Source organism: Neopelma chrysocephalum, unplaced genomic scaffold (assembly GCF_003984885.1).
Source record: "Neopelma chrysocephalum unplaced genomic scaffold, ASM398488v2 Primary Assembly neopelma1_43, whole genome shotgun sequence".
Lineage (NCBI taxonomy): Eukaryota > Metazoa > Chordata > Aves > Passeriformes > Pipridae > Neopelma > Neopelma chrysocephalum.
In genome coordinates this window covers 22,323,812-22,347,226 of record NW_020897702.1, presented here as the reverse complement: position 1 = coordinate 22,347,226, position 23,415 = coordinate 22,323,812, and the positions used below count along the sequence as shown (strand labels likewise).

The 23,415-nt window shown below is 45.0% G+C and overlaps 1 protein-coding gene across 4 annotated transcripts in view; it reads left to right on the top strand.

The window, feature by feature from the left end:
- Nucleotides 1-23,415, top strand: part of MYO7A (myosin VIIA) — a 103,429-nt gene that overhangs the window by 50,919 nt on the left and 29,095 nt on the right. For 2 of the 4 annotated variants that reach the window (XM_027677602.1, XM_027677601.1), the window contains 16 exons: nucleotides 59-180; nucleotides 2,138-2,280; nucleotides 2,382-2,495; nucleotides 3,302-3,455; nucleotides 4,120-4,196; nucleotides 5,556-5,675; nucleotides 6,961-7,103; nucleotides 7,483-7,693; nucleotides 8,179-8,314; nucleotides 8,718-8,824; nucleotides 11,446-11,502; nucleotides 17,098-17,235; nucleotides 19,882-20,040; nucleotides 20,388-20,480; nucleotides 21,810-21,904; nucleotides 23,047-23,131. In XM_027677602.1, coding sequence (XP_027533403.1) covers nucleotides 59-180; nucleotides 2,138-2,280; nucleotides 2,382-2,495; nucleotides 3,302-3,455; nucleotides 4,120-4,196; nucleotides 5,556-5,675; nucleotides 6,961-7,103; nucleotides 7,483-7,693; nucleotides 8,179-8,314; nucleotides 8,718-8,824; nucleotides 11,446-11,502; nucleotides 17,098-17,235; nucleotides 19,882-20,040; nucleotides 20,388-20,480; nucleotides 21,810-21,904; nucleotides 23,047-23,131 — 1,954 coding nt within the window. The remainder of the gene's footprint in view (nucleotides 1-58; nucleotides 181-2,137; nucleotides 2,281-2,381; nucleotides 2,496-3,301; nucleotides 3,456-4,119; nucleotides 4,197-5,555; nucleotides 5,676-6,960; nucleotides 7,104-7,482; nucleotides 7,694-8,178; nucleotides 8,315-8,717; nucleotides 8,825-11,445; nucleotides 11,503-17,097; nucleotides 17,236-19,881; nucleotides 20,041-20,387; nucleotides 20,481-21,809; nucleotides 21,905-23,046; nucleotides 23,132-23,415) is intronic. The other 2 variants (XM_027677603.1, XM_027677604.1) reach the window with 1 other exon arrangement.

Sequence of the window (23,415 nt, the reverse complement as noted above, 5' to 3'; positions counted from 1 at the left end):
GACATTGGCAGAGATGCAGCATGGCTTTCACTGACCTCCACTCCTGTTGTCTTTGCAGCGGTGAATCCGGAGCAGGGAAGACAGAAAGCACAAAACTGATTCTACAGTTCCTCGCGGCAATCAGTGGTCAGCACTCCTGGATTGAGCAGCAGGTCCTGGAGGCAAATCCCATCTTGGAAGGTGAGGCCTCAGACAATGGAGGCATTCTTTTGCTGGAAAAAAGAAAAGAAAACAAAACAAAACAGATTCAGGAAACACAAAATGTGACCAAATGTAAGTCACTTATGTCACACTTGGAGTTCAAAAAGTGATAAAACTAAAAATTTAAAAAGTCAAAATCAATACTATATGCTTTTGATAAACAATATATTCAGTTTTTTTCCATCTGAATTTATTTTTCACAAGATTAATATTCTCTGATTTGGGCTGTCAAATTTTCCATTAATATTTTTGACAACTGTTGTTGAAAGCAAAGCATTTCAGCTGACCAGAATTGGTTTTTTCAATTGTTTTATTACTTAAAATTGAATAAAAGAGTGTTTTTCCCACTTAAAACAGTACTTTTTCCTTAAAAGAATTCAAAACAAAAACCTGAATTTTATCCAATTCTCTGTGTAGTCTAGATTTCAAAAATGCTGATCAATACTTTTCTGAGTATCTGATGTTCAATCAAAGCTCTTTTGAAAAATCTTATCACCTCTTCTGTTGCTGGAATTACTGCATGCAGAGCACCAATATCGTGTCACTGCTGCATTCAACTAACTAATTACTTGCTTTATTTGGCCATAGTTGCAAAAATCCTATTCCTATTCCTTGATGGTTCCATAAAACATCAGTTTTCTAGAACCAGAGCTGCACAACACCTTGTGCTGGCCATACACAATAGCAAACCCCACCTTTTTTGTCCAAGATCAGTGAATGGCAGCAGAATGCAGAAAAAGAAATAGAGGCAGTTCAAGAAAGAACCAGATAATGAGAATCAGCTTGTGGCCTTAATAGGATCATTGGCAAGCTGTTACTGTGATCAACCCCACTATTTTAATTGGATGTCTGTAAATTAAATAGGTGATCTGACCCTTTTGCCCCAACATGATGCCAGATGGACCTTTTACGCTTATGCAGAAAAATCACATTTTCCTTAAAGAATAACATTGGCGCTGTTCTTTAAGGATATGAGTTTGATCAACCTCGTCTAGTGGAAGGCATCCCTGCCCATGGCAGAGGGGTCGGAACTAGATGATCTTGAAGGTCCCTTCCAACCCCAAACCATTCTATGATTTTTACCTCCACTGCTTGGTAAATAACCCTCTAGGAATTAACAGAAATGTGAATATTCAAGCAGCTTTCCATGCATAATATTAGCACAGCAGACAAGCAGATTGAATTTTCCTCCTATATACTCTGTTGGAGCTTCCTTCAGTCTTGGAATCAAGATGCAACAAGGCTCTCAAGGACACTACAGGTCTGCCTGACCACTAGTGTGGGAAAGCGTCATGGTGCATGACATGCACGCAGGGCATTTTTGAATATGCACTTAGTCACTGCTAGGATTCAGGGAAGAGAAGCTCTGTATTTCAAATGCACCTCCATCACTTGCCAGAAATCCTGGAGCATAAATTCCAGGGCACTCATCCAAACCCCAAAGAGGATGGACCCTTTCGGTGTACAGTCTGTTTGCAGGGAGAGGTCCCCAGCTGGAGGTCAGCTTAGTCCTCTGTGTTTCCCTTTTGGATGAGCTGTTTTCTTTCCCTCTCAGTCACCAAATCACTCACCAGCAGCTCCGTCATTTCCTGCACAGCATCACCTTGCACACCGAAGCCGGTTTTGCTCAACTCTCTTGTATTTCATCAGCTGCTGCCAAAATCCTGCTGCCTAGCCCTTCTTCCTGGATAAAGTCACCCCATTCCCAAGCTTCCTTCTCTGTGCCCCTCTCTGTATTTCTGAGGACAGCCATCTGAGATATTTCTTGTTTCCCCACACCAAGATGAAATTGATCCAGCTAAACTTAAGGGAAAGCTTTGGGACTGTTTTTTTACCTTCTCAGACTCACTTTTTGATCTTTTTTTTCCCATTAGACCACATCCATGATCCTCCCTGCATCAGATCCTCTCTAACCCACCACAATTCTTCCTTGCAGCTTTTGGGAACGCAAAGACCATCCGTAATGACAATTCCAGCCGATTTGGGAAGTACATCGACATCCACTTCAACAAGAGAGGAGCCATTGAGGGGGCGAAGATTGAGCAGTACCTGCTGGAGAAGTCCCGGGTCTGCAGACAGGTAAGGTGATACACCTCCAAGGTGCAGGAGCTGTCACTCTGTCAGCCAACCTTTGTGATGCTGTTCTCCTCACTGAGCTGACTCTTGCTCTTCTGCTGCAGGCCCAGGACGAGAGGAATTACCATGTGTTCTACTGCATGCTGAGGGGAATGTCGATGGAGCAGAAGAAGAAGCTGGGTCTTGGGAAAGCCACAGACTACAACTACCTTGCAATGGTGAGAGCACAGTAAAACAGAGGTTCAGTGGCGTGATGTGGTGAAAGGTTGTTAGCAAGGGAGAAAGAAGAGAGGTGCTTCTGAAGCCAAGAGCTGCTTTGCTGGTTATGACCTTCCTGAGACTTAGCCGCAGGGTTTGAGGGACTTTGTCCCACCACCACAATCCTCGCAGTCTTAGTGCAAACCCTTCACCTCTGTGTCTAGACCTGGCTATTTCTGCATTTCCTGTGGAGCAGGACACAAGCTTGGATGGTTTTGGTGTATGGTGCCCAGGCCACTTGTTTGGAAATAACCAGGGTGTTAGATATGACCTGATGCTCTTACAGCAGTGATGGACAGGGAGGAGTGCCTGACTGGATGGCACATTCTCAGCAGCATATGGGGCTGAGCTGTATGTGCTCCAAGTGTCCAACTGAGCCAGTGATCTCCAGCCGCATTCCCTATATACCAGTGTTGATGTCCAGAGAAGCTGATAGAAGCAGGTGTAATTAAGGCACATCAGCAGCAAGGCTGGAACACAGCTTTCTAGTTGGATTGGTGGGAGCCTCCAGCTCTTTATCCCCATCTAAGTGAGCTTTTTCTCCTCTGCTGATTGCTGAGGGTAGCTGGGGACAACAGGGTAAATGTAGGTCACAAGACTGAGCACTGAATTGTAGAGAAGACCAAAGGGCTGAGTCCACAAATTCAACATCATGCCTTAAACAAAATATATGCTGGTTTAGGAGGGAGACCTGAATAGCTTAGAGTTACACCCTGATGTTCTCTTGCTTTGGCCCATGCACTGTGTGCCCTCTTTGCCTCCCCAGGGTAACTGCACAACATGTGATGGCAGAGATGATAGCAAGGAGTACGCCAACATTCGCTCCGCTATGAAGGTCCTCATGTTCACGGACACAGAGAACTGGGAGATCTCCAAGCTGCTGGCTGCCATCCTGCACATGGGCAACCTGCAGTATGAAGGTAAAAGGACAAAATACAGGGACATGGTCCAGTGCACTGCTACTGTTTATATTCTGCCTACGGAGAGGGAGCCAAGCTTAGAGATGGAGGGCTGTATCCAGGACACCTGCCATGGTGCCATGCCAGTGACTCGGGTGCTTATTGTGGTGTGTAAGGAAAAGAAAGGATGAATAGTTCCACCTGCCCACAGCAGGACTGCCAAGCTGCAGTATGCTCAGTGACATCCACCTTTTCTGAATGTATTGAGATTGAATATGGCCACAGGCCATTCACTAGACTCAGGTTTTACAAGGAGAGACTAATGAAGTGTTTGACATATTCCTGTGTGATTGGATATGCTTTTGTAAAGGTACCAAACAGCTCTGCTGTCAGAAATGACACAGTGACTTAAAAAGCCTCTTTGGAAGACAGAAACCTAAAGCATTAAGATGCTAGAAACGTTTCTACTCAATCAGTCATTTAGGGTGTCTGGCAGAGCAGAGTACAGGTCCTGCCAGAAGCAGGACTACAGCAACTGTGTGAACTTTCCTCTCCCTTCTGAAGGCCAGATTTTGCCTGGACATCCCACAGAGGCAGTGAAGAAAGACCCTTTCCCTCACCCCATCTGCCTTCTGCAGAGATAAGTCCCTTGCTGATGGCTTTCCCTCTGCCTTTCTTTCACCAGCTCGGACCTATGACAACCTGGATGCCTGCGAGGTTGTTCAGTCAGCATCGCTAATCACTGCGGCATCGTTGCTGGAGGTCAGTGGCTCTGCAGTGCTGCTATCCCCTTTCTGACTTGATCCCATGTTTCTAATATTGTGGCAAAGCTTCATCTGAGCCAACCTCTCCTTGCACCACGAGGCTGAAGAGGCCTGGGTAAGCCATACTGTGGCTTGCACTGTCAGCAGTGAAGGTGGATGTCTCCATCTGAGCTGAGCATCCAGAGAAAGCCACAAAGATGCTCAGAGGGCTGGAGCACCTGTTCTATGGAGACAGGCTGAGAGAATTGGAGCTATTCAGTCTGGACAAGAGAAGGTTCCAGGGAGACCTTAAAGCCCCTTCCAGTACCTAAAGGGGCTACAAGAGAGCTGGAGAGGGACTTTTGACAAGGGCATGGAGTGATAGGACAAGGGAGAATGGCTTTAAGCTGAAGAAGGACAGGTTTAAATTAGATATTAAGAAGAAATTCTTGACTGTGAGGGCGATGAGGCACTGGAAGAGGTTGCCCAGAGAATTTGTGGGTGCCCAGTCCCTGGAAACATTCAGGGTCACACTGGGTGGGGCTTTGATCAACCTGGTCTAGTGGAATGTGTTCCTGCTCATGGCAGGGTGTTTGGAACTAGATGATCTTTAAAGGTCCCTACAACCCAAACTATCCTATGATTCCATTATTCTGTGGTCTGAGCTCCCCTTCTAGACAATGGAAAGAAAAAGACCCTCTGGTGGCACATCATTCTTAAAAGGACATCCGAAATACCTCAGTCCATAAAATAGAGTGTTTCCCTCATTGATGTAAGGAAAGCTCATAACAGTAGCCGAGACAGAGATATCATTTATACTCTGTGTACCTGAGGTGAGGTGAGATGACCCTCAGTCATACCACCCATGCAGTGTTTGGAGCCTTCTTCAGCAGCCTCCCCAAGAGGTAACAGGGCTGCCTCAGGGACATCATCTCATCTCCATATGCACTGCTGGTCCCAGCATATGATCCACAGCTCTCTACAGGGTGTTTTCATGTACCTTACAGAGTGGACATTTCCCTGACTTCATCTGAGCAGTGTGAAAACGGGTCAAGGGGATGCAAAGCTCCGCATCCATACTGATAGCATACAGCTTTCCAGGCTTTGCTTTCTCATCTTCTCTTCCCACACCTCATTAATATCTCATAGCAAATCATGAGAACTCTTTTCATATTAAAATACAGTATAAAAATGTTAATTAATCTCTCTGAAAATGTCTATGTCATCGTTTGAGATACTTCCCCTGTACAGCTAAGAACAGTCATACCTCCAGCTGTAGGGGACTGCACTGTTCCTCTCTAGCCATGCATAATCAGGACAGTAGTCCAGGCCATTTTGTCATAAAGTCAGCAGCTCTGTCTGATGTTGTCTCTGTCAGGTTGAACCTCAGGATGTGATGAACTGCCTTACCAGCCGGACTATAATCACCAGGGGTGAGACCGTCTCCACCCCTCTCAGCATGGAACAAGCGCTGGATGTGAGGGACGCTTTTGTAAAGGTAAGTCTTAGGGAATTCCCTTATACCTCTGTTGATAAGCTGAAGAAATCTGCCACTTTTGAGACTGGAACACCCATCATGGCTAGGCTTTGCGAACAAAGATTTAGGAACTGGAACACCCACTGCATAGGAAAAGTGTCTCGCTTGGTGCCAGTGTGAGCTCAGATCACCAGATGGCCTCGAAACCATGTTCTAGTTGGGATGCACAAAGAGTTGAAATGGTAGGAGACTAGGTAGCCTGGTCTTCAACAAATTTGCAATCTGGACTTGAGATTGTCTGTACTCAAAGGTGACCTGCAGAAGGAACCAGCGTTCTGAAATGACTTCATCTCAGCTTCAGGAAAACTTCATAGCTGGACCCCCAAGATTTGATACTCAGCTGCTATAAATCAGAGCAGCTCCCACACCTGAATTTCAGGATTTGGGCTTGTCAACAGCAGCAAAAAAAGCTGAATGTCACAGGAACAGGGGTAGAGCAGTTCAGCAGCCATCGGAGCACTTAGAGCATCACCTGAGGCTTTGGAGTGATGAACTTTGATGGGGTGGGTGTGCATCACTGCTGTGCTGTTTCCAGCCTCATGTAAAACTGCAAGACAAGCATTGGTGGCATGCTTTGGTCAGCTTGGGTACCCACTCTATCTGTGGGGAATTGGTAGATCAAGCTAGCTGGTTTGATAGCTAACTAGTCTGCAAATCCTGGCAATGACTTCTCTAGTGGTGATGGGCCTTTGAATCAGGCTCCCCTCATGGTAACGCTGCTATAGCTTATACAGTAGAAATTAGTAAAAGTTTAAAACATGGAGTTCTGGAATTACTGAAGCAGCAATAGCTGTTTAGTTAAATCATCAGACTGTTCAGCCAGTGCTCAATGTTTCAGTGAGCACCTTGTCCAGGCAAGATGTCCTTGACTTGGCTGGCAGTGTCACATGGCTCTGCTGATCTGTAGAGAGATATATGTAGAAACCGAGGAAAGTACTGACTTCACAGGGACCCCATAGATCCAAAATTTTCAACTATCCAAATTTGTGCTTTTGCTTATAACTGTAAGATGACTATCTTTTATCTAGGCTTTCAAGTCTGTTTTCCTTGATCTACATGATGGTTTTTGAAGCTTTAAACCATGCCAACAGTCTGGCACAAATGTTGGTGAGCATGTCCTCCAGGACTGTCCAGTTGTTGGCCATGCTTTTGGGGAACCTGTGCCATCATGGGTGAAGTGGTGTCACAGATTAGCAGGGCAAACTGCTGAACTGTCTCAGTGAATTCCATCCTTGGGATGTTGCAGGGAATTTATGGGCGACTTTTTGTGTGGATTGTGGAGAAGATCAATGCTGCAATTTACAGACCTCCTTCCCAGGAACTCAAAAGTATCAGGAGATCCATTGGCCTTCTTGACATCTTTGGTTTTGAGAACTTCACTGTGAACAGGTATGAAGCCTGCAAAAGGAGAACCAGGTCTTAACCGTCCTTTGCCACCCCAGCTCAAGGTCTTGCAGTCCTTTCACCTCTCCTGAAGTGAACTGGACCGGGCTGGACCAAGCCTTTTCCTATATGAGAAATTATCAGAGCTAATCACTTGCAGCAGATAATGTATTTCCTAAACTGGTTTAGACTACACACATATAATGGCTATAACATTGTTTTGGGGGAGAAAAACTGACTGTCTGAACCAATAATGGAATTCTAAGCCAAAAGCACTTACTGAGTGGTTGACAAAGTCTGAGGGTTGCTTCAAGCATGGAGAGAGATGCAGAAAAATAAATCATGGTGGATCTAAAGTGTCCTTTTCTTGACCTTTCCTTCACAGTTTTGAGCAGCTGTGCATTAACTTTGCAAATGAAAACCTGCAGCAGTTCTTTGTGCGCCACGTCTTCAAACTAGAGCAGGAGGAGTACAACCTTGAAAACATCAACTGGCAACACATCGAGTTCACTGATAACCAGGATGCCTTGGACATGATTGCCATCAAGCCCATGAACATCATCTCCCTCATTGATGAGGAGAGCAAGTTCCCCAAGGTGTGTTTTGGGCTCAGCCTTGCTGCCAATGACTCTCTGGTTTTTATCCCCTTTGTACATGCATGCTGGCACCCTACAAGAGATCTGCTCATCCCCAAACACACATTCACCAGTAGGTTGCCTATTTATAGTTTTTATTGCACTTTTACATTTTCTTCCATGAGTATCACAACCATGCTAAAAGAAGTGTTTCTGATGGAAAAATGTGCCTGCAAGAGGCTCAAGAATGTCTATTAACAATATTTAAGAGAAAATAATGTTAAATATACTCCTTTTGGAGCACTATCTTGAAAATAGCGCAACATACCAGTGGTATTTAATCAATTTCTGTAATTTCTGCACCTGAGATACCCTCTCCAATACATCTTTTCTCAAAATAAATACACATTGTAGCCCGAGACAAAAAAGAAAAGGGCTGTTGATTGGAAAATTATTTTAATGGGAATAACCTTGGTTAAATGTCACATCTTTTCCTGCTTGCACAGGGTACAGATGCCACCATGTTACACAAGCTGAACTCCCAGCACAAGCTTAACACCAACTATATTCCTCCGAAGAATAACTATGAAACCCAGTTTGGCATTAACCACTTTGCTGGAATTGTTTACTACGAAACAAAAGGTACAGGGCAGTTCCTGGTGCACTACAGGGTACAAGGGGATGCTTAGGGGCAGATGAGCTGCTGCTGTGTTGGAGCAGGGGTTGTAGTCCATAGTCAGTGTATTCCTTTTCTGGCTGCAATGACTTGACCCTCCAACTGTGTCCATGAGCTGCAGAGTTTGGTCCTGTTTCATTCATGTGTGCCTGTGACAGAATGGCAGTGCTTTGCACCCCATGCATCTTTGATCCAGTCTCAAGATGCGCCTCTGTCTTCCTTGTCATGGTCCCTCTCTCTCTGCCCACACATTGCTCCCATTACCTCACCAAGAACATCCGGTAGTTCAACAATGCAGAAGCTGCTTGCAGCTCACATACTGCCCATGTTGCACTGTGTCATCTATGTGTTGTCCCATTATTTCCCTAGGTTTCTTGGAGAAAAACAGGGACACGCTGCATGGAGACATCATTCAGCTGGTGCATTCCTCAAAAAACAAATTCATCAAGCAGATCTTCCAAGCAGATGTGGCAATGGTAATGCAGGCAGGAGAAGATCTTTATTCACAAGGAGGGGTGTTCCTGGAAGGGGTGGAACATTTGCAGAGTCATATAGCTCTGATGTTGCCTGAGGTCTTTCAAACCTGTTAGTGTGAGCCAACCATCAGAAAGTGTTAATGCAGTGCCATGGGTACATCCATGCTCACACCTCCAGTTCACTGCATTCGGTTCATCAGATATTACTATTTTGCTGTGATTGCTTCTCTCCTAATTGTGTAGGAATTGGAACAATTAGGTTTGTGATTGTAGAAATCTTAGAGAAGAAGAGCTGTCCCTTCGAGCTGAGTCATCCAGATCTGTGTATAATAGAGTGAGAAGTAAACTGAAAGAGGTCAGGTTTAGATTAGGTATTAGGAAGACATTCTTTCCTGTGATGGTGATTATATACTGGCACAGGTTGCCCAGAGAAGCTGTGTCTGCTCCACCGTTGGAAGAGTTCAAGGCCAGGTTGGATGGGGTTCTGAGTAACCTGGTCTAGTGGAATGAGGCCTTGGAACTAGATGGTCTTTCAGATCCCTTCCAACCCAAAAAATTCTGTGATTCTAAGTAAAACCCAAATACTTGTAAACCAGAGCAGAACAAAGGGATAATCTTGCTGGCCATTAAGCACTGCAATAGGACTGGGAGAGACCAGTCAAAAGTTATGTTTTACTGTTACAACAGCAGAGAGATGGAACACCGTTTATGAAAGGCGAACTTTAAAGCACCCCTTTCCCCATCCCAGATCTCCAGGAGGGTTGGCTCTTACTCCATGCTCAGTATGAGAAAAGACTGTGTGGGCTGAAGCTTTAGAGAAAGGTACAGTTATTGTTTTAACCCTTCCCACCCCATTTGAGCATTTATTACTGGGGTACCAGCTTAAATGTTGAGATTAGTGGCTATTTCACCATTAATAACATAAATATATGATGTTTTCTTGAGTAAGTTGAACGTCTACATCTCCCCACAAAGACATCATCATCTCTGCTCCCAAAATTAAAGTATAAACTATTTAAAATATCAGCCTTGAAGAATCTGAATGTCTACACAGATCAGTCACTATGGCCAAATCCTCCAGTCTTTCCCTAGTTAAAGCCATGGGACTGCAGAGGGTGTGGGCATGACATTTTTCAAAGCAACAACATTTTTCAGAAGTCAGAGTCCCATTTCCAAATGCCAGCCAATGCCACTGATGGACCAAGGGACTTAGGGACTTTCAGGAGTGCCAAACACTTTTAAGTGCTGAATTCCTTTACCTGTTGAGGGAAAGAAATATTTACATTTCCAAGACATTTCTTTAAATATGCTACATGCTCTTTTGCAAGCCTTGTTTGCAACCTTTAGCCATTCAGTTTTGTTCCTACTGAAATGAATGATCTTTAACTTTTTGACTTCATTAGGAATAAGATGACATTTATCAGCCCTGATTGAACTACCAATTGGCATGACACTCCTGGTGGGTTCAGAGCTATCCTCAAATGTGGATACTCCTGTGGAAGTAGACACTAACTCCCTTAGCATCAGTGCTGCTGCTTACTTTGCTTTTTATTGCTTATTCCTCTCTGCTTTTAATTTTTGATGCGAGCTTTGCAGTTCACCTTGGAAATGATTTCTTGATTTTTTGGGCAGAGCAGAGATGTACTCTGAGGAATCAATGAGAGGGTTTACACAGTCATGCAGACTTCTTCACGGCAACACCTACCCAAGCATCTTTAAAAGATACTGGAAGTATATAATAACCAAGTTGAGATGTTCACCTGGATGTTGTCTAGGACTTGAGAACTGAGACCTTTTAAAGCATCAGAGCACTTTTTTTTTTATAGTTCCATTAGATATCTTCAGAATCTGTCCCAAGTGGTGGTCTCTGTGCTTTGATACTTTAATGATCTCTGTTTTCCTTTTCTGAACGAGAGATTTTTAACCTCACTGTCATGGAACTGGAAGAGGAGAAAATATTGTGTACCAGCTCCCCATGTCATGCACGTGTTAGTGTGAACCTGAAGAGCACTAATTCCCTAAATACCATTCCTCTGAGAAACTAGTTGATATGGTGTGGCAGCACTGCTTGTTCAAGTAACAGGTAGAATATGCAGTGGAGGATGGAACCCCATAAAGGGGGGGAAAAAAAGGAAATCTGGAGCTTTCCCCTTGGCAAAAATTTAAATTCTATTGAAAATACCTGATTTGTTGGATTAAAATTAGGGAGGAAGGGAGGGATTTCTTTAAAATTTTTGTGGAAAATTGTTTTGTCCCTGGCACCTTCCCAACTCTTGTGTATTGGCAGCAGAGATGTGTGAGGGAGAAGAGTGGGCATGGCTGAATTTGGATGGATAACAAGTGAGGTTAAAAGTCATCCAAGAATTGTTTCCAAGAAGCAAGAACTGGACAGTGGCAGTTCCCTCAGCTTCAGGAATGCGAACATGGAGACGAAGAGGAAAAGCTAGGAGGGGGTTAGACAGAAATCTAAGAATTAATGCATTATGATCGTAAGATATATTACAGATGGACCTCCAAGACTAAAAATGTCAGGCTCCCATTTCAGTTATTCCTTCTTTTCACTATTTGCTCTTCTCTGTCTCTGTTTTGTGTTTTGTTTTTTTTACCTGTGCTTCGTGTAGTTTCTCTGTGGCTATGCATCCAGCACATTTGGCCAGTCGCCCACACCCACACCAAAGGTAAACTGAATACATGAGTTCTTCTGTTGTATATTCACCTCTCTTTGGGAAGGAATGTGCTTTGCTACTGTTGGTTTATTCGTCTTCCTGCACTATTTATAGAGGATCCATTTCAAGTGACCAGTGTGTTGGAGAGCATTTTTACACCTTGTTGAATAGATACAGGTGTATGATGTGTCATTTATTTCTAGGATTCAACTCAGAAGAGCTTTTTATTGATGGGAGTTTGGTTTGGATAAAATCAGAACCAGGCTGAGCCAAAATTTTGAGGAATTTTTTTTTGGTATTTGAATAATTTTAATTAACTTCAGATGGATCATCTGTGGGATTTGGCTGTTGTTTAGCATGGTGCCACCATTGGCTTCAGTGGGACATTATTCTTCCATGCAACTGCAAATCAGTCCTTGTTTTGCACTTTTGGGGGCAAGAAGATGACAGTTCATGTGTGAAGAGAGACTCCTGGATTGCATTTCTGGTTGCTTGGAAATGCAGTCATTCTTGAGGAGGGTTAGTTCTTGTTCAGGAGAGATCTCACATCCAAGCCTTCAAAGACAGATAATACGGAATTTTGCCATGATCATCAAAATAGGCTTTTGGCACCTCTTTTAGGTCTTTCCTGTTGCGTCTCCTCTGCTGACTGGTTCTGATAGCTTCCCAAACCTTGCTTGCTAGGTATTTGGGCATAAGTAGCATGTTGTGTGCTAAAGCTTTTGTGATACAAGCTTTGTGATTCTGCTCACATTTCCACAACAACCCCTTGATAGCCAGAGGATTATGTTGGAGATAGACCTGACTTTCAAAATTCAGATCCTTGCATGGGGCTGAATTTCATCCCTTCTTACCTCTGCAGTGTCTCGGATGTTTGGACTTGGAATTCCAGTGAGGAGGATCTGACCCAAAATGACACAAAGCCATCCTTTCCAGAGGTGGACTCCTTCCCCTCTGTATCATGATTGAAACTGTTTGGATTGGAACATATCATTTGACCTTACTCTAGAGTTGTAGCAATGCCCCACATACAAAAAAAGTCCTTCCTGAGTCAGGATACAAAGGAGTTGGAGATGGACTTTGGACAAGAGCATGGAGTGATAGGACAATGGGGAATGACTTTGAACTGAAAGCGGTTAGGTTTAGACTAGATATTAGAAAGAAATTCTTTACTGTGAGAGGTGGTGAATCACTGGCACAGGTTTCCCAGAGAAGCTGTGGTTACCTCGTCCCTGGAAGTGTTCAAGGCCAAGCTGGATGGGGCTCTGAGCAACCTGGTCTAGTGGAAAGGGTCCCTGCTCATGGCAGAGGTTTGGAACTACATGATTCTTAAGTCCCTTCCAACCCAAACCATTCTATGATTCTGTGATTGTATGAGATTAAATCCAGGAGAGAATTATGAAAAATCTGTCAGAAATGTTTAGGCCAGTTATTCCTCTGAAAACATCAACAGGAGATACAGAGAAATGGGAGACATTATACTGATGATTTCTATGAGTTTTGTTGTTGTCATAGTTGTTCTTATAACAAAACCTCATGTTTTCTAGGTTTTCTAGTGAATATGTTCATATTTGTTCTTATAACAAAACCTCATGTTTTCTAGGTTTTCTAGTGAATATGTTCATATTTGACAGGCACTGAGGTAAAGGTGGAACAGCCAAGATAAAAAATATTTTTCATATATATATATATATATGTGCACATCAGTAAGCTTTATAAAATGGGGGTGTAGTTCAAAATAGTGATACTTGGCACTGTTATATAGCCCACATCAACTTTGCATCTGAAGGCACTTTCCAGACTGCACAGCCTTTGGGAGAGAGACTGTCTCTTCACTATAATGTCACTGCAGAATCTGCTGTGCGGTGGCCTCAGATTACAGTGGTCACCTGGAGGCCAAACCAGTGACATTGCATATGAAAACATAACAAACAAAAAGCATTATTTTTCTCAGACTTCAGAAAAACAGGCTGAGAAACAGCATGTCCCATTGGCATAGCCCAATTTAGTTACCTTATAATCCTAAAGAGATGGGAGGATGGTCCTTTGTCCAGAACCTTTCCCCAAAGTATTGCTGCTGGTACATGCTTTGCTCTCTTTCCCTTACTCACCTCAAGTATTTCAACTTTCTGCATTTCCACTGAAGCAGGTTGCCATTTCCCTGGCAGACCCTCTGCCGAGCACAGTGTTTCTGGTGCACCATGCAGCCTTCTCCTTCAAGGAGGAAAATGTGCAGAGGGGCATCAAGGAATAACTTCTACCATTTCTGGCTCAGTGACATTTTTCCTTGTAGCTGCCATTCTTCTGTTTACTTGGTTTGAATATTACAAAGGAAAAGAACTGGTGATTACCCTGGCTGACACTCTGGGTCTGTATTAAGGCCAACCTACCTAACGTAACTTGGTGTCCACTTTAATTCACTGAACCTGTAAAGTGCAGATAGGATGAATTGTTTTCTCAGCGCTGGACAGATAACTACCTAAATGTGTCCAAGACACCAAAGAAAGGAGTCTGAATAGATCCCTGGAGATTTTACAGCTTCACAGAGATGCTGGGGAAGGTCCTGATACTCCAGCTATGCCACTGAGGATCTAAGACACCCATGCTGGGGAAACATCCCATTGTGTCCTGGTGCTGTATTCTGCCTTGACTTTTGTCTCGATGTTACTGCAACAGCAGGTACATGTTTGCACCTCCAAAATTCTGCCTGAGGTGGCAGAAAGAAGTGGCACTGAAGCATGTCCAAATGTCATACTGGTCTGTAGATCTTTCTGAACTCTCTTCTTGATGATGCTTCTCTGTAAATCATCTAATTCTCTTCTTTTTCTTCTTTCTCTCTTCTGCTTTTTTTTTTCCTCCTTCGTTGTTGAGCACAGACTGAGTGATACCTCAGTGCTCCAGTCTGGGCTGCAGCACTTGTGAATCCTGCTCATCCTTCCCCATGACACATAGCTCTCATCCTCCCTTGTGATAGGCTCTGTGTGGACACCAGTGGAGAGATGGTCTGAGTCCCAAAGACGTCACAGTCTCAAAGTTTGAAAGCTAAGATGTGCCTGGGCAGAAGAAAAGCAGAATGTATCAGCCTTTTCTCCTTCAGGCTATGAAGACTGGGTCTGGTTTTAGCTAAAAAATGCTCCTCCTCTGCAGTAAATCCTGCATTTTCAGTGCCTTTCTAGGCTGTGTTGACAGGGTGCTCCACTTCTTTTTGGGGTCATTTTGTTGGAAAAAGGGAAGAGATGTGATTCTCGCCATGCTGGTGTTGAGATGAGGTGGAAGGCACCACAGTGACTTGAGTGGTGTCACCCATCCCTGAAGGCTGAAGCTGATGCAAAGCACTTACCAGACTGTTTGTTGTGTATCTGAGAGCCCACATAGTGCCGTTAGGGCTGGTGCCCACCATTGGGATGGGTCTGTGCACAAATGTCAGGCCCTGAAAGCAAAGTGAGTGGGATGATGCAATCTTGACAGGAGGAGCCCAGACTACTCTATTTGGATAGGAAGACAAGCTGCTCTCTGGTCACTGTCCCTTCCCTTCAACCCCTCCCAGCAAAAAGCTCTCAGATGTAAGGATGGAGGCAGCACCACTGCTTTTTACCAGAGCTGGATGCATGCAGGGAAGAAATGCAAGGCATCAGCAACCTAGAGAGGCATGTCTTGCTGTCTGGGAGCAAACCACTCATGCATTCCCTTGCAGATCTCTGCACAAAGCCTTGCTCCCTTCCTACCACCATGGCTGAAAAATGACCTCTCCCAGCCAAGCCCAAATTGACTAAAATCTGGCTAACATGCAGTTGCTTCCAACTTCCAGCCCTGCTCCTGCATCTCTTGCTGCTTCTGACCCCTGTGGCTGTCCTTCCACATCTCACAGAGGTGACCCCTTGTGCATAATTAACAAAGTGATAAGAAAACATTCATCAAAGCCTTCCAAACCAGCACTCTTGCTGAAACAGCATTTTCCTTAGAAAATCTGTGGCAGAATGTGAGCATCAGACTCTACTGTGCTGTGCAGGTAGCAGCTGCATCCATTAATTACCCCAGATTTGTTAACAGTTTGTCCTTCAAGGGAGGATTTTGCTGGGAGAGATCACTGGTAGCCCCATGCTCTTCTTGACAAGCAGGCCAGGGTTTTGTGGTTGTTTGCATGAGATGGGTTTTCTCTTGTTGGAATTCTATGATGACTTTGTGTTTGTGTTGATTGGGTTTGCCTCAACATCATATAAAACCTGAGCTGTGTAAACTCCCAGCTTATGGCAAAGGGGTTGGACTATATAGTATTTGTAGTCCCTTCCAACCCAAACTATTCTGTGATTCTCTGAAATTCCTCTGTTTTGGGGGATGGGAATGCTATCTGACAGGTTACTAGTACTATAGGATGAAGCACATGTAAAGATTTTAGTAAAAATAGAAACAAAACTCACCATGTTGCAAAACATGGCAGCAAAGCCAATGCAGATGGGGATTTTGTGACTCCACATGTGGCTTGACCACCTGCAAATAAGAGGATGTTTGGAGGAAAAATGTGTTAAAATCCTGCTATAATCCTCTCTTTGGGAATTCCTGGTCACCAGGTCATGTCACAGGTCGTGTCACAGTTCACCCTATTTTTTGTTCAGAGGGAGTTGCATCCTGGTGCCCAGCTCTTCCTTCAACCCACCAGCATTACCTGCTGCCCCACAAAAGCTCTCTGAACACCAGACCCTACGAGACACACAGCACCACTGTGTCTGATGTGTAATGAGCTCAGGTAATAGTGACTGACACATAAAATGAGCTAGGCACTTCATTTAGTTTGGAGGTGGTTTAACAAGGTTCTTCCAGAGCAGGGAAAAGGGACTAGTCTTTCTCATTGAGAAACACTTGCCCCAAAATAGAGATTGGGTTATTAATTTAACCAAGGGAGATAAACCAACCAAAATACTCAAAATCATCCTAGACCAAACTAGACTATTTGTTCTAGTTAATAGTCTTTTCCAAACACAACTAGAATCTGTGGTAGTACAGGCTGAGGAATATAGACCTTAGCAGAAGTTTCTGGACTGTTGCAGAGTCACCCTGCAGCAAACATGCTCCTGGATTGTTGTTTACCGTACATGGGCATCTGGTCCTCACCCCAGGGAGCAGGAGGGGCTCAGCCTGACATGGGGAACTGTGACAGAGGGGTTGGCATGACCATGCTACAGGACATGGGAACAGGGAAGCCCAAGCCATTCCCGAGGAGCATCCTTGGGCAGGTGCATTGCCCCAAGCTGCAATACAGAGAATTTTGATGGCCCAGAAGAGGCTGTTTGCTCTCACGGGCAGATCTTCCTCATGGCTCTGCATAGGAAGGACGGGTTTTCCAGTCACAGTGGGAGGTTCGAGCAGGAGAAATTAAATTATAGCACTTTTCCTCCCTGCATAGATGCATATGGAGTAGGTTGCCAGAGACCAGCCGTTGCAAGTTCGCTGGCTGTGCCCTTCCCCTCTCCTGCTACAACTTTCAATCACCTCTAGCCCCACTCCGCGCTCCAGCCCCGGCTGCCGCGGGAGGTTCCTGGGGACGCGGCCGGAGGGGAAAGGCACTGTTATCCTTTAATTTCCTGAGTCCGCTCCGCTGTGGTTTTGCAGGGAGCAGAGACGAGGAAGCGCTCGCCAACGCTCAGCAGCCAGTTCAAGCGGTCCCTGGAGCTGTTGATGAGGACTCTCAGCGTGTGCCAGCCCTTTTTTGTCCGCTGCATCAAGCCTAATGAGTACAAGAAGCCCATGGTAAGTCCTGCTTTTCTCTTCTTGCTGCTTTTCATACAGGACTGCTCATGGGGTTGTTCTGCCCTAAAGCTGCCAGCAAAATTCCTTTGGGCATCAGTGGAGTGCTTAGAAAACCAACCCACAGCCTGTTCTGCAAGCAAGGGAGTCACCAAATGGTTGGCGAAATCAGGCACTTGCTTTGCAATCCGACAGCACCCCAAAACTTTTTGCAGAGGGGAGCTCCTGGCTCTGCCTTTCTTCCCTAGTACAGTCTCAAGGAATTCACTCTGCAGCCGTTTATCCTATAGGAAATGCCTCTCAACTTCCATAGGGGGTAGGCACCTCCCTGCCAGAGACCTTGATTGAGCCATAGATTGTTCTATGGCAGGGTTCAATGTTTTCTAAAAAAAATTTCCCCATGGGTGTTTTCCTCAGAATCTTTGCTCCCAGTATATCTTACTCATTTTAAATCCTGTTTGATCTTTTTTTTTATTTCACCACTTGCAAAAGCACAATTTTAAAAGCAGAAGAAAAAAGAGCCAAATTGCACAGAGGAAATGTGAGAGAAGTTATTTTACTCCAATTTCCAGTGATTTGCTTCCAAAGCAATGAATGCTATGGGGACAAAATTCTAGGAGCAAATGAAAAGGAAGGAGAGGACTGTAAATCCCCCTGACCACAAACTGTTCATGGAGAGGACTCCAAATTTTTCAGCAGAAGGAAGGCAGTAAGGCGAGTGCTGCACACCGCAGTCCCACTCTCAGCACCTTGCAGGATCGGACCCTGATTCTATGAGCAATCACTGTTACCTGCTCACCACTCATATCAATACTGATATTGCTTGGGGAGGAAGAGCTTTATTTAGTAAATAAAACTAATCTGGCCAGAACTGGAGCTTTATCTAAAGTCAGTGTCCATTAGCAAAGCTCGGCCAAGTGCAAAGAAGCATAAAATACTGAATTTCAGAGCTGTTACATACAAGCAGTGTTTATTTGAAACTTATTTTTGCTGTTCGGTGAACCTAAGATGATGCAGGGCAAAAGGTTTGGTGACTCTCTCAGATCGGTTTACTGTGCTCTTAACCTGCTTTTGGTGAGAGTAAAAAGGCACCTAATAGCATGTTAATGGAATACGTTGGGTTAATATTTAACAGTATGTCTGATCTGAGATTATCGTCTGAGCACAGATCAGAACAAGACCTTCTTTATGAACGTGGGTGATGTTGAGAAATAGATGTACATCCTGAACTGATGTTAATAAATTATTGCCAGTACCCTGACTTTGAGCTGTTTTTACACATGGATGTCTGGAATTCAGTCTGCTATTTTGTATCCTGCATAAGAAGTCTGTATTTCGTCAGTTCTTGCAAGTGCTAAGCCAGAAGTCTCTGTTCAACCTATTTGTCTACAAAACTTTCAGTGGACATTAAAACAGCTCCAAGTTTGAAAGATTCAGACAAAGAGAAATTAATTTCCCCATTAAAGAAGTGAGTGGTTGAGCTAACAGAGCTAACAGAGACTATAGTGTGATATGAAATGTGATTTATTGCTAAATTTATTTTTGGCCTTGGTTTAATAATCCAACGGAAAAGAAATCCTAGATAAAGGTACACAGAGCACTGCAGGGTGACTGCAAAGAGAACATTTTCTGGGAGGTCATTTTCTGTCCCTGCCTTTGAAGGAAAACATACTGATAGTGATAGGAAATGGGATACCAGAAGTGAAAGGTCAGTGGAAAGTCCTGACTGTTGGTTACTTTATGTTATTTTAAAACTTTAACTTCCTTCCAAAATGTGCTTTAGGAGGGAAAAAACATTGTTTGTATCGGGATGCTGGCTGGAGTTCTCTGGGTCTGTACATCACCCCAAGCCACTGCTTCTGAGTATTGCTCGTGTTAGTCCAAGAGAAATGTGTGGGATGAATTAGATAGCAAATCATGCAAATAAAGTCAAAACTATCTTCAGCAGTCTGTGCCTCATCAGACACTTATGCCTGGAGTACATAGTTGCCCACACATGCAATGAACTAGCCCTACAAACTCCAGAGGGTTATTTGCAAGCCCACAACTGCTCACATACCCTCACATAGTGCAGATCCTCCTGTCCCAGGATATACAGCTGAGATATAGGGGTGGATATCTGAGAGACAGGCACATAGTTACTGTCCTTGCTCATTTCAGGGAGAGCCCAAGTGGCTCACGTTTCAGATGCTGATATGTGTATCTGCACAGACACTCACATCTTAGCTGAAGGGAGGGCAGATGAATAATGCCCCGGTAGTAACTCTTTGGCCACAGCTGGGATTTACTGTCCTGACTTTTTGTGGTTGCCAGCACCACACCATGTCTGCCTTTAGTTTACATCGTTGCCCATTTCCCCAAGGTGATGTTCACCATTGTATTGTGCTCTCCATTTCCCCACTCAGTCCTTTGTGTAGGACACATCCAGTTTTGCAAGTGGGAATTAGAGAAATGGGGTGAGTCACAGTCAGCAGTCTACAGGATCAGGCCCAAGACAGCCAACAGTCCTACAGCCTTGGGTCTACCAAGAGAAGGATTTGGGTGGATGCTTGACTTGCTTGCACCACACATCTTCAGAGTCCCCACTTTCTTATGGCCAATCCAGGCCAAGATTTGCAGTCAAACCCCAGTGTACTGTAACCTCCCCAGCTGTTTGATCGGGAGCTGTGTGTCCGTCAGCTGAGATACTCAGGGATGATGGAGACCATCCGCATCCGCCGAGCCGGATACCCCATCCGCTACACGTTTGTGGAGTTTGTGGACCGGTACCGGGTGCTCATGCCTGGGGTGAAGCCGGCATACAAGCAGGTGAGAATCTTCTTCTGCAGGTAACAAATGTTCTCTGCTGGACTCTCCAGAGATATTTATGGGATGTGCATCCTCTCCAAAAGCAATTATGCAGTATTTGATCCCCAGATGTCACAGGGGTTCTCTGGGCTTTCCAAGTGAAGGAAAAATGGTTACAGGGCTAGCAGGGGCAGCTAGCCATATTCACTCTGTTCCTCTCACTTGTCTTAAATGTGGTGACAGTTAAAGCCCTAGGAACCTCCTTAGCAGAAAACTGCAAGATTTGGGACTAGGAAGGGTCCACACTGGGCTTGGAAGGAGCAATGGGTGAGTCTGGTCCTGGGGAATACCAATCCCTTTTCTACCAGGGTGACCTGCGTGGGACATGCCAGCGTATTGCTGAAGCAGTGCTGGGGAAGGATGATGACTGGCAGATTGGCAAGACAAAGATATTCCTGAAGGTGGGTGGTTCTCCACAATTCCCTCTGCTGTTCTGGATCCTTGCCTCTGAAGGAGTCTCCTACCATTTCCTTTCCATCACACGACGTGACCCTTTTCCATGGTCTCTGGGCTGGCATGTCAGTGGGTAGAATCTGGGTAAGGGCAGAATATTTGGGGCCAGTTTAGGAGCAGAAAGCAGGAGGAGGTCCTGACACTGTGCCAGCACTGATGCATTCACAAATCCATACGGACATGAAAGTATTCACATACAGTGCACAGTGTTTTTCCTCCTGAACTGAACAGCTCAACCTCATTTCCTGCCTTCACCCAAAAAGGATAGCAGCAGGGAGAATGCCTATGCAGAACCCTGCAGAGAGAGGGACATGAGCACAATAGGCTTGCTTTGCTTTATGCATGTCCTTGTGCAACTCAAGGTGTGCCCACAGTCTCCTTTCCTGCATCAGTCCGACAACACAGAGCGGTCCAATGTTGCAGGTCCCCTGCAGCCCCATTCACATGCATCTTTCCTTACAAACCAATTCTTGTGCTGTAGGGAAGATAACCCTTCTCTCCAGCAAAACTCTCAGAAATAAACCCTGACTGCGTAAACCTAAATTCACCCCTAACCCTATTGTCAACACAGACACCCCCGTCTCTTCCCTAGAATTTGTTCCTGCTAGTTGCACTTTCCAGAGCCTGTTATCAAGATCTCGCAGCTGTCAGGGCAGGAAACAGAGAAACTGGGAGGCCCCAGGAGGCTGCATGAGGTTGAGCAAAGCAGGAAACATGTGGCGCTGCCTGTGCTGCACCCAGTGCTCAGTGTGCCATGACCAGGACAGAAAACTGAATCATACATGGCATGGGAGGAATCAGAATAAAGCTTGGACTGATGCATCTGAAAGTCTCAGGGCAAAGGAAATTCAGTGTTTCAGGGAGCTGCTTTTTCCTTTGGGTAAGGAGGTGTTACTAGAAGAAGTGATGGGACGCAGGCAGCCTGGAGTTTGTTTCCAAACTTCTCCAGTGCTCCTAGGAACTGCTCCCATGGCTGAGAGCACTGAGAGAGAGCTCTGGGTGGAAGGGCAATGAAATTTGGTTGTTTTCACGCTATGAAGTATTGCATTTGCAGCTTCTGGATGCCCTGGTTCATTTGGGAATTAAGATGATAGATCACTAGGGTTTATGCTAGGATTTCTCTAGTGAGTAGATGGGGTGATACTTGGGATATAAAATGACCCAAGAGTTTATTTTGAACATGTGCCCCGGAGAAGAGCCTTGTACCACCCCCTCCTGCTAAATGTCAGGCAGATGGAGAGCTTGAGACATTGGTGCTGTGTTGCTTCCTCCCACAGGACCACCACGACATGCTGCTGGAGATTGAGAGAGACAAGGCCATCACGGACAAAGTCATTCTAATCCAGAAGGTCGTCCGTGGGTATAAAGACAGGTAGGTATAAACCTCACTGCCAAATGGGAGATGGGTTATGTGGGATGCTTCATCCAGCAAGTGGCTCCTGGTGGCTGCATCCCTCCTTTGGTGCCCAATGACCAGAGGGAACCCCTGCTGTGTTGACACTCAGGTGCAGCAAGTATTGAAGGAAATCAGTAGAGATAACAAGAGGAAAACTGTGTCATCTGCCTCAAACCTGGATGAAATAGGACCTTCTGTCCCTATTCAGTGCTGTCTTCAGAGGATCTGGTGTTTGCTATGACAGTGCAGCAGTAGGACTCTGAGCCTGCTAAAGGCAATGCTAAGACTGTAGTCTATGGAGATCCCCACAAAACTGCAGTGAGACCACAGGGTCATCCGCTGTGACTGAAGTTGCTCTCCCCAAAGCCTAGGGGGTTCAGAGCTCTTCTCTTTGCAACCCAGTTGCAAGATATGGGAGGAGGACAGGTAGCCCATGGGGAGCTCACGGCACCATTTTGGATGAAGATGGGGAGCCACAGGCAAGGATAAGCTTCACCCACGGAGGAGGGAGAGTTCTTGGCCCTTTTTGCTCTTGAACTGTCAAACCATGGCTGTGACTCAGGTTGTGCTTTGCAGAAAGAGCACGTACTAAATAACTCATCAATCTTTCACACACTAATCTTAGCCTGACCTCCAAGCCCTTCCAACACAATGGTCTCCAAGGTGTATCTGCAGGTAGAATCAGATCAGCCTAAGAAGGATTGGAAGAGTAGATAGGGGTAGCAGGGTAGTGTTGATGAAGTTTGCTCTTCATCATTTGGGTGAGATTGAATCCATTCTCAGATGCTAGATTGAAGTCAGAAGGACACATAGCAAAGAGATTTCAGATGTGAGAAGAGGGTGCAGGGCTGGGGGAAGGAGGGGACCATTCTCAGTATCTCCTGCTTCCCATTCCCATAACCTGGCAGAATCTGCCTGCCGAGACCTATCAGAGGAAGCTCCTACAGATGTTTTTATGAAAGCAAGACGAACTGGGAAAGGAGACATTTTCAGGCCAAAACACAGTGTTTACTCCACCTGGACACTCAGGTTCAAATCTGCAAGAAATGAGGCCCAGGAGATGATGATGATAACTTGTGGCCAAACCACAGAGGCAAGTGATTAAAATGCCTTTGCAGGTCCAATTTCCTGAAAGTGAGAAATTCAGTCCTGATGATTCAGAGATACTGGCGTGGACATAACTGCAGGAAGAACTACGGCGCTGTAAGTACAGGGGTGCTTCCTCACACCTCTGCCTTCCTACCTCTTTCAGCTGGGACATACGTAAGAGTTTGCTGGTTCAAAATGTCCCATTGAATGTAGGAAGTGGGGAGGTTGGCTTTTATAAGTTGGAGCGATGAATGGAAGTTTGCTCTTTATGCTTTGCCTTCTCGTTGGAGAGAGCACCTGACAACCTTCTAGCTGTCCTTTTCCCCATGACTTAGATATCCATTGCAGCAACTGGTCACTTGAGGTTTTATAAGTCTTCCCCTAGTTTCCAGATGACT